Source organism: Leptonychotes weddellii, chromosome 14, assembly GCF_054177405.1.
Source record: "Leptonychotes weddellii isolate Sample4059 chromosome 14, ASM5417740v2, whole genome shotgun sequence".
Lineage (NCBI taxonomy): Eukaryota > Metazoa > Chordata > Mammalia > Carnivora > Phocidae > Leptonychotes > Leptonychotes weddellii.
This window is the reverse complement of record NC_138382.1, coordinates 79,511,241-79,521,554: the sequence shown is the minus strand read 5'-3', so window position 1 is coordinate 79,521,554 and position 10,314 is coordinate 79,511,241. Positions and strand designations below refer to the sequence as shown.

At 67.7% G+C, this 10,314-nt stretch overlaps 2 protein-coding genes across 6 annotated transcripts in view; one reads left to right on the top strand and one right to left on the bottom strand.

Moving 5' to 3' along the window:
• The first annotated feature begins 81 nt into the window (after positions 1 to 81).
• DNLZ (DNL-type zinc finger) lies at positions 82 to 1,912 on the top strand. Its single transcript, XM_081803957.1, has 3 exons — positions 82 to 301; positions 806 to 945; positions 1,667 to 1,912. The coding sequence occupies exons 1-3, from the start codon at positions 95 to 97 to the stop codon at positions 1,833 to 1,835; spliced, it is 516 nt and encodes a 171-aa protein (XP_081660083.1). The 5' UTR covers positions 82 to 94; the 3' UTR covers positions 1,836 to 1,912.
• Positions 1,913 to 4,080: 2,168 nt separating this feature from the next.
• GPSM1 (G protein signaling modulator 1) overlaps positions 4,081 to 10,314 on the bottom strand; it is a 28,720-nt gene continuing 22,486 nt past the window's right edge. For 3 of the 5 annotated variants that reach the window (XM_081803945.1, XM_081803946.1, XM_081803944.1), the window contains 3 exons: positions 7,315 to 7,471; positions 6,658 to 6,866; positions 5,699 to 6,263 (listed from right to left, as the gene is read on the bottom strand). In XM_081803945.1, the coding sequence (XP_081660071.1) occupies positions 5,751 to 6,263; positions 6,658 to 6,866; positions 7,315 to 7,471 (879 nt within the window). In that variant the 3' untranslated portion in view covers positions 5,699 to 5,750. The other 2 variants (XM_081803947.1, XM_081803948.1) reach the window with 1 other exon arrangement.

The window sequence follows — 10,314 nt, the reverse complement described above, 5'->3', positions numbered from 1 at the left end:
GCGTGCCCGCTTCCAAGATGGCGGCGGCACGGCTGCAGCCGCGCGGGGCGGGGCGGGGCGGGGCGGGGCGGGGCAGCCGAGGTCGGAGGGCGGGATGCTGCGGGCTGCGCTGAGCCGCGTGCCGCCGCTACTGAGTCGCGTGCGGCCCCAGGGGCCGGGCCTGAGGTGGTTGTGGGGACGCGGGGGCGGTCCGGGGGCTGCGGGGAGAAGGCAGACCGGGGCCGGGGTCTGGGGCTGGCGGCGTTTGAGCTCGGAGCCGGGGCCCGGGGCCGCGCACTACCAGCTTGTCTACACTTGCAAGGTGAGCGTGCGACGGGTGCGAAGCTGGGTCCGCATCTGGTGCTGGCCGGCGCGGCGGGAAGAGGCTCCCCATGCGCGGAGGACAGTATGGAGGGGTGGAGCTGTCCTCGGGGGCGGGGCCTTTCCGGGAGAGGGGTGTAGCTGTCTTCGGGGGCGGGGCCCTTCCGGGAGAGGGGTGGAGCTGCCCCCGGGGGCGGGGCCTTTCCGGGAGAGGGGTGGAGCTGTCCTCGGGGGCGGGGCCCTTCCGGGAGAGGGGTGGAGCTGCCCCCGGGGGCGGGGCCTTTCCGGGAGAGGGGTGGAGCTGTCCTCGGGGGCGGGGCCCTTCCGGGAGAGGGGTGGAGCTGCCCCCGGGGGCGGGCCCGGGACACAGGGGTAGGTAGGCTGTCTGGGAGGAGGAGGAGGAGGAGGCCCTGCCCCGGGGTGGAGTTAGTCAGCAGAGGGGGCGGGGTCCTCCTGAGGGGCGGGGCCAGGCACAGGCGTCACCTGGGCCGCGGGTGTCCCGCAGGTGTGTGGGAGCCGGTCCTCCAAGCGCATCTCCAAACTGGCCTATCACCGGGGAGTTGTCATCGTGACCTGCCCCGGCTGCCAGAAGCACCATGTCATCGCCGACAACCTGGGCTGGTTCTCAGACCTGGACGGGAAGAGGTGAGGCCCCGTGGGCAGGGTGGGGGGACAAGCCCCCCTGGGGTTGGGGCCCCAGCCCGCGTCCTCGGGGCTCCCTTCCTGTCGGGAGGCTCGTGGAGCCTGCCTCCCCAGCCTGTGCATACAGGAGGGGCTGTTAGGTTTGAGTTTCGGGGAAACCACAAACGGCCCGGGCAGGGATGGGACCAGCCCCCTGTGGTCCTGCTTCGCTGCCGGACCTCTGCCCTCACTGCCGGCCTGTCCGTGTCCGGGCTCCAGGCCGCCCCTGAAGTGAGGGGCACGCTGGGCTGAGTCCTGCAGCACAGACTCCCTTCCATCGTGTGGCTGCTTCGTCCCCACAGAGATGTGCGGAGTGTCAGCTCCGGAGCAGGGCCCTAGCTCGTCACTCGCGGTCTCTGCCCGCGCTGGCTGGCCGGTCATCACACCAGACTGGGGGTGTGTGTGAGGCGGAGTGGACCCCTCATGGGCAGGAGCCTCCTGGCCGGTGGCCCTGGGCCGTTCTGTGGGACTTCTGAGGGGCTCTTCCGCTTGAGATCGGGTTAGTAATAGCAGCTGCCTCTGGGGGCTCTGAAGGGTTCGTGAGGTCAGCGTGCAGCGCCTTGTGGCCACACCAGCAGGGGCCCCACGCTCCGGCTCCAGCCTGGCCCTGGGGTGCCCTTGGGTGCACTTGAAGACCCAAGGTGCCAGATGGGCTCGGGGCTGAGAGTGATGCCTTCTCTCTCAGGAACGTTGAAGAAATCCTGGCGGCCAGAGGGGAGAAGGTGTGCCGAGTGGCTGGTGAGGGGGCCCTAGAGCTGGTTTTAGAGGTTGCCGGGAACCCCAAATCCACCACTGCTCCAGAAGGGGGCGAGGGCCAGGACCCCACTCATCCTGGCAAGACGGAGCCCAGCTGACTCTGTCTCTGCCTTCCAGAAGATGCTTCGGCCCTTCCGGGCTGGCCTGTCTTCTATCAATAAACACATCACTCGGAGATGGTGGGGCGTGGGGCCTTCTTGTTGTCCCTGGTTCCGGAGTCAGAATGATTCCGAGGAGCCTCCGCCAGGTGCTGGTCCTGGTCCTGCGCTGTCGCTCTGCACAGAGGACGGGCCCTGTACTTGCCGCTCGCGGCTGTGTCTGTGTGGGGGGAGGCTGGACGGGGAGCCTGAGCCCCCAATCCCCGGCCATGGCCGGTAGCCCTGGGCGGTCCCTCTGCCCCTCTGAACCTCCGCCTTCCCATCAGATGAAGATGCTAATGGGACACCCTGTCAGGAGGAAGGGCAGGAAGACAAGACGTGGGACAGGTGTGGGGAGGCGCGGACGTGCTCTGCAGGCCGGGGCCCCGGTCTTGCTGGGTCTGGGGCGGGTGCCTGGAAGGCATGGCTGATCAGCCACTGTTCTTCCTTGGGGAGCAGCACCCACCACGGGTCCTGTTCCTCTGGCCAGACACGGGGAGGTCCTACAGATCCCCCTTCCTCCTGTGCCCCCTGCCTTCCCCCGACACCTCCTGGACAGCGCTGGTGAGCCAGAGCCGCCCTCGGCCCTGACCCTTGGCTGCTGGCCAAACGGAGTCAACAAATCAGGCAGCTCCCTGTGGCCACAGCGGGGCCGGGTGGCCGCCGTGGCGAGGGGGGTGGGAGTCGCGGTGGGCCACATGCCCCACGTGGTGCCCTCCCCCCAGGGGCGTGCGGTTTGTCTCCCAGCCTTGTTTGACGGCCTGCTCAGGATGTTCCTGTGTTTATGGGAGTGCGTGTATTTGCAGAAGTGTGACCTTCACTATTAATCACCAGCCACGGTCTCGCAGCTCCTGGCAGGATCCGAGCTGACTGCTGCCCTGCGTCAGCGCCCCGGGCTCTGCCGTTGTTCTCCAGGGCGCTGGCACTGGGTGCTTTAACTCAATTACCCCCTGTCTTTCCGCTGGCTAACAACCACTTGTTATTCCCCCTCAGAGCCTCCCGTGTCGTTTGCGGAGACTGTCGGCCTGGAGGCTGAGCCAGCCCCTGTGCCTGACTCCCTCACTGTCCCCAGGTCCCCGCCAGACCTGAGAGTGCAGACCTGGACAGAGGAGGGCGGCCCGGGCCAATCTCGCCCTTCACAGATGGGGAAACTGAGGCCCGGGTTGTGGACATGGGTAGAGACCATATTTCTATTTCCTGTATTCTGATGCTTGACGTCCAGGCCCCGCTGACCCCAGTGAGGTTGCCCCTCTTGGGTTAGTGCCTAGAGATAGTGAAAGACTCGCCCACGGTTGCACTCCATGGACAGGTACCAGCCCAGAGCCACTGAGATGGTTCACACCATTGCTTCCCAGGGAAACCACAGCTCCTGGAGCCACAGAGAGGCAACGTGGCACCCTGTGGTACTTGCCTGCAGAGCCTTCTCAGGGCACCAGGATTCCCAGAGCACCGAGAACTGTTGGGTCGGGGGCTCTAGTGATAGTCCCCCGGGGCCCCTGGGGGTGCCTCCCTGTGCGGGCGTGTCCTGATTGCGGCCCCTACCTGCAGACCTCCCTTCTGACCAGCTTTCGCCCTCCCCATGCCACCCTCACCTTGGGGGTCTCCCGACCCCCCACTCCCGCCGTGCTGTGCAGCCTCCTGTGGTCAGGTGGGGTGCTCCAGGCCGAGCGGGTCACCACAAGTGAGGTAAGTGAGGCACCCCCTGCCTCGCCTGCTTCCTGGGCCCTGCATCTGTCCTCCTGGGGACACAATGCCACAGAGCAGCTGTGGGGTTGGGGTGTCTGCTTGGGGGTGTGCTCCCCCTCTTCACAGACGGCTCCATTGCACTCATCGGCCGGTGGTGCCAGGGCTGTGAGGTCGTGGGCGCTCTACACCTCCCTTGCTCCGGGGCCCCGAGCAGGTCCCAGGCGGGTGGGCCACAGGTCTGCAGCCCGTGAAGACTCAGGCCTGGAAAAGCAAGTGCGCGCCTGGACAATGTGTGACTTTGTCCAGTTGGGACAGACAGCTACTCCCAGGGCGGAAAACAACAGAACCAACCTGTCACCAAGTGGCTGGCTGGTGCCATTGCGGGGGGCTTGGAGCAGGTGGTGGCTCCAGGCCCTTTGCACGGTGCAGGCTTGCTTACCCAGGTAAGGTCAGTCACCTGGGGCCCCCCCAAAAGACCAACATCCCCGCATCCTTAGCACTAATTCTGACACAGACAGCATTCACTTGGCAGACTTTATTTTTTTGGGAAAAAGAAAAAAATGTACCTCTTGGGTTGGAAAGGACCCACTGACAGCATGGCAAACACGCATGAGCAATAAATATGCATGTACATTCAAGTATGTGGGGCGGCCCAGGAGAAGCCTCTGTTCTGGCCTCTGACCCCGCCCCCGGGCTCCCACCCACACCCTTCAGAGCATGGTCACAGCGGGCCCGGGGCCCCCAGGCTGAACTGCGGGGTGGGGGTCCGGCTGCCTCCCCTTGCTTGGAGAGCCTTGGAGAAAGACCGAGGACCCCAGGGGCACCACCTCAGGAGAAGGTGCCCCTCATGCCCCGGGGGCTGTGGGGTCGTGGCGTGGGGCTAGGGGCTCACCAGAGGGCTGGTGGCGAGCCAAGGCAGTGTCCTGCCCAATCCCGCGGGCTGACGATGTGTGGGGGCTGGACCCTCCCCACAGGAGAAGGCAGTGATGTCATCTTCCCAGCTGAGGGCTGGGTGCTCACCTGGGGGCCCAGGGTTGAGCCGAGCTGAACCCCCCCCAGCTTCTGCTGGCCGCCCCGGCCCTGGTGTGGTCAGGGTGCAGACCTGGCTGCCAGCTGGCGTTCCAGACCAGGCCTGTTCTGTCCCTGGGCTTCGGGGCTTGGAGTTGAGGGGTGCCACGGCTCATCCCCACCCGTCCCCTTGCCTCCCTGCTCAGGACTGGGCGCCAGCTGGGGCTGGGGGCCGAGAGCCAGGGCCCAGCAACCGTGCGTGGGGGCACCTGGCCTGCATCAACTGCCTCATCAGGCTCCAGGCTTTCTGACAGGCTTCCACCTTCTCCAGCCCAGAGGAGGCGGGGGCGGGGGGCGCAAGAGGCCGGGACTGGGGCAAGCGCGTCTGCTCTGTCATCCCTGGGACCCCCTCTGGGAGGACAGAAACGTCCATGTCGCTGGCAGGCCGCACAGCAAAGGCTTCTGAGCGGCCTTTGGGGGCTTAGGGGAGGCAGCAGTTTTCACATTTGCCGGGCAGGATGGAGGGATGGAGCTGGGCGGGGCAGGGAGAGGCCATGGAGGGTCTGGAACCAACAAGCTGCAGGCTGGACCTGGGGCAGGGACGGGGCAGGGAGAAGGCCGGGCTGGGCAGGCCTGCAGAAAGCCGTGTCCCGCCGGGGAGCTGGTCCAGGACAGAGGCATGCCCACCCGCCCAGGGCAGCCCCAGCCTGAGCCTGCCACCCTGGGAGGGGGACAGCGTGGGGGCTGTGTGCCCCGCATCTGCCACAGTGGGAAGGGCCAGAGGGCCTGCAGTCAGCCATGGCCTCCAGAGGAATGGGCTTCTTGCGGGGCCGTGGGCATCACAGAGGACGGCGCGCCCCCCGGCCCCGAGGCCAGGAGTAGGGGTGGGGCCAGCCTGGCTGTGGCTGCAGGATCTTAGCTGGCACCAGACTGGCACGGCTGCCGGGGCTCAGGGTTCCCGCCCACCTCCTGCTCGGGGCTCCCGGCGAGGTCCACCCGCTGCTCATCCATCCGTTTGGCCTGCACCCTCTGGATGAGGCTGAAGAAGTCCTCGTCAGGCATGGTGGGGCCGCGGGGCAGCACGTCAGGAGGTGGGCAGCGCTGGTCATCGATCCTGGAGGACTGGGTGGACACAGACACGTGGGTTGGCAGCTTGGGCCTCCCCCGCCTTGGAGGGCCGGCCTAGGACGTGGGCCCAGTGGTCTCAGGGACAACGCCCAGGCAGGGGCTGCTGGCCAGCGAGCGGCTCTCCCTGCATCTACCCGTAAAATCAGCTCCGCGGGCAGTGCTGAGAGCCTCTGCCCAGGCCACCCCGGGAGGAAGGGAGGGCTGAGTAACCGCCAGGCACGGGGTGAGCAGGCCGGGGCACGGGGCTGCTGGCCGGCCTTCCGTACTGCGCCCAGCACCACCTGACAGGGATGTGCTCAGGAGTCCCGGGGGCAGGACTGGGGGCCGCAGCTCCCTGAGCCCAAGGTGCGGAGCTCCCTGGGGCCCCCCATCAGGCCAGGGGGCCAGGGCGGGGCCGAGGGGGCCGAGGGGGGCCTTTGGGCTTCTGTGCAGGGTCTGGAGCAGAAGGGCTGGGAGCCGGTGCAGCTGCTGGAGCGTGCGGGCATATGGGCCAGGGGCTCGGGGGTTTTCTGCAGGGGCTGGTTTTGAGGATTTTCGGACTCGCCCGGGGCCGCGCTTTCCTCTGCTCTGTAGGAATGAAGATCACATCTGTAAACTGCACCGTCCCGTGTGAGCCAGGCCATGGTCTTTCCTGCAGCCTTTCATGAGGTCCCTGAAACCCCTCTGCCGTCTTGCCCTGCCTGGAGGCGCAGGGGGCCAGACCCCGCCATGGCGGCGCCCCCCAGCTGGAGCTCCTGCCCGATGAGAAGGGCTTTCGGGAGGGGGAGCCCAGGAAGAGGCCTCAGGTCTGAGCACCGAGGGCACCCGGTGGCACCAGCAGAGCCAGCCTGAGATGGACGGGCCAGAGCCCACCGCGGGCGTCAGGAGCCTCCACCAGCCACGAGGGCGAAGGGGCCCCGGGCCACCTCGGGGCAGGGGTGGGCGCGGTGAGCACCCCCAGCCTCCCCAGCTGCAGGCCCACCTGGCACTTGATGAGCATGTTGAAGAACTCGTCCCCCGGCTCCTGTGGGTCCCCGTCCCCGCGCAGACGGCCCAGGTTGCTGTGGGTGACGCGCAGCCCAGGCAGGCTGCCCACGCTGGCCCGCTGGTCGTCCAGCCGGCGGCCCTGGGAGCTGGCAATGAGGTCCAAGAGCTCCTCGGTCTGCGGGGAGGCCGTCAGCGAGGGCTGGGCTGTGGGGGCAAGGTCGAGGGAGGGGGCCCCCCCCCGCGGGCCAGGTCAGCCTGAGCCCAGCCCCGCCCTCCACGCTCCCCCGGGGCATGGGGGTCCCAGGGGTGTCTCTGCTGGCCCCAGACCCCAGCTGCCCTGGGTTGTCCCTGTCGCAGGCCCCACGCCCACCCCCGGGGACTCCTCGGTGACGGTGACGGGAGGAAGGCCTGGCTTCCCACGCCTGCTCAGAGCCCGCCATGCACCCTGACATGGTGTGTTCCAGAGGGCGGGGATGATGACATGCTTCCCAGGATGTAGCTTTGGGCGAGGCGGGGGACGAGGCGGTGACAAGGGGCACTTTTGCAGCTGGTGTGCCCCGCCCCCCAGGAACAAGGGCTCCCAGGGGCACCGTGGTGGAGGGCAGGGAGGGAGCGTGGCAAGGACAAGAGGAGCTCCACGGGGGACACTCACCGACCCTCTCCTCCGGGGTGGGGGCAGCTGTGGCCTCGGCGGCCCCGGGCTGGCCCTCCTCCAGGGGGCAGCGCTGGTCGTCCATTCGGCTGCTCTGGAACTTGCTCAGCAGGTCAAAGAAGCACTCTTCGTCGGAGGATGGGGCCCGAGGGATGCTCTGGGGGGGTGGGGGTGGGCAGCGGCAGTCAGCATTGGCTCTGGCCCAGCCACAGTGGCCTGGCTCTGGTCACCAGGCCCTCAGACCCCTGGACACCACTGAGGGAGCTGCTCAGCCGGGGATAAGGTCAGGACCCTCGCCCCACCTGCCCATCCTTCTCCCGGCATCAGCCCTGTCCAGGCCTCCGTTGTCCTCCCACACCCTGCCACCCAACCCCTCCTTGCCCTCCTGGAGCGCTCCCCGCCCAGCCCGGTCACCACCGCTTCCCAACAGCGTCCCTGTGCCCCACGCCCCCCAGCCCCTGCCCCGTGGGACTCTGTCACACGCTTGTGTCAGCCCCTGCCACGAGCTCCACCTGTGCCCGCCCCTCTGGGGCCCAGGCACCCAGCACAGCACTCACCGGTGTCTGCCAAATGGACAAATCAACCAGTAGTGAGTGCCTGACTAGACCCTGGGTAGGCAGGAAGCCCTGCTGCCGTTTTACATATTACAGTGGTCTGTGCCAGGGCCCTGGCAGCAGTGGTGGTGGATCCGGGGCCAGCAAAGTCAGGTCATATCACCAAAGGCAAGGAGCCACGGCTGGGGAAGGTGAGGGCTCCTATGTTCCACCCCAGTCCCACCCCTTCTGGGCTTTGGGTGCTACACCCGTGGGCAGGCCCAGAGGACAGATGTGTGGCGGCCAGGATCCCAGGTGTGGGGTGTTCGGGCTAAAGAGAAGGTGCTAACATCCCCCAGCCTCTCCCTCTGCATGCTGGCTGAGGTGCCCAGGGTCTGCTCTGGGTGGCTGGGGGGCAGAGCCTGGACACACTGGGAGCACAGAGACTCTGGGAGATGCCATCACTGTGCAGCCTGGGTGGTGGGGAGGGCTGACCCAGGGGCCACCCGCTAGGTCTAGGCAAACCCCCCTGATGGGACCAGGGAGGGGACGGTGGTTCTCAGAGGGAAGGGGGAATGGGAAGTGGCAGACCAGGCCACTGGACCTGGCTGAGTCCCAACTGGCAAACACACTCCCTATCTGGGCCTCAGTTTACACATCCATAGGAGGGGAGGCTGGAGGGCAGGGCCAGGGCTGGTCCCCCCACCAGCCTCACCACGTCAGGTCCCAGCTGAGGGCTGACTGGTGGATGGGGCAGCTTCCAGAGGCCACCTTCACCTCCCCTCTGACACCAGTGCCCCCTGCCCAGCCCTGGCCTGTCCGCCTCTCAGCTGGCTGGGTCCCAGATCTCCTGACGACCCCTAACCAGCCCACTGCAGAGGTGGATACTGGGGCAAGGGAGCCTGCACACCTCCAAGGCCACAAGGAAGCAAGGGGCAGGCTGGGGAACCCCCAGACAGGCCCAGCCTGGGCCCCCAGGGGGGCACGGTCCCTGAAGGCCAAGAGTGACCCAGGGAGGGGCAGCTGAGTGGGTGGTCCCGACACAGCCCATGTGTGAGCTGGGCCAGCAGCTGGCAGTTCGGAGGACAGAGACCCCACCCCTGTCCCCCCAGGGCAGGCCCAGAGCCAAGGCTGGGGTAGTTCAAGATCCCCCCAACTCAGGGCTCTGCTGTCCTGCAGAGCCCGGAGCGAACTGAAAGCTGGTGCTGAGTGCAGAGGGGCCCTGGCGGGGGTGGGGGGGTGGGGGCTGCACTTGGTGGGGTGGTCAGGGCCCAGCATCAGCCCTGCTCTGGTGGGGGCTGCGCAGGTGCCTCCCCAGAAGGTCAAGGGCTGTTCACTGGTCACTTGGGGCCCCAGGCTCAGCCAGGGGTGGGGGTAAGCACAACACCACCCACTGCAGGGGACCCCAGGTGGACTGTGGACCAGGTGAATGGAGCCAGGCCCCTCCTGGAAAAGGTGTAGCCCTGGGGCCCCTCTTCTCTAGACACATGGGCACCCAGCACTCCTCCAACCTCCCCTGGGCTGCGCTCGGGGCTCAAGGAGCTGAAGTAGGTGCTGTTTGCCCAGAAGCTTCTCCTGGCCTCGTCACCCCTGTAGCTGGGGTGGGGGCAGAGAGGGCCCAAGAGCAGAGCTGTCTGGGCCACCGGTGAAGGCCTGGGGCTTCCCTCGTTTGGGGGGGGATGTGGGGCTGAGGCCACAGGTGTGCAGGGTGAGGCCCTGCTCCCCTCGTGTAGGATGCCACCCTGGGTCCCAGCCTCTCCTTTGCCCCCTGACTCTGGCTCCTTCTGGCCCGCAGAACTTCCAGCCCTGGGTCTCGCCAACTCCTCGCACCCCTGCCTGCCTGGGGGAGACAGCTGGAGAGGTGCTGGAGCGCACCCGACAGCCCCGCTCCGCCCCACCCCCCGCCCCGTCCAGCTTCACACGGCCGAGCGCTCCCGAGCCTCCCCGTGCCCGGGGCCCCACACTCACGCTGGATCCAGCAGCAGGGGCCGGGCGCTGCGCACTACTCAGTATCCCCAGCCCGGCCGTGTGGCGTCTGTGCTGTCCCTGTCGGCTCAGGGCTTAAATAGGCCCGGGGGGGGGGGCCCATCCCCGCCCCGGCCCCCCACAGCGCTCCCTCGCTCCGGCGGGCGCACGCACACGCTCTGTAAACACTCGGAGACTATTTCCAGCGCGAGGGCTCCTGCTCCGGCCCACGGGCGGTCGGGCCAGAGGGCCGAGGGCGATGGAACCTGTCTGGGGAGCACTGTTCCTGCTGACAGGGGCCCGGCTTCCTTCCAAAGCGGGGTCAGCCCAGGAGAAGCGGCCTCTTTCTTCAGCCCTGACTCCTGAGGCTGGGGCCACCGCAGCCCCCCGAGGAGCCAGAAGGATGCTGGCCTCTCCCACGGGCACGGGCCGTGCGGCCACTCCCCACGCAGCGGCCCCAGGGGCCACCACCACCCACAGCGCCCTCCCCGCCCCTGCCACT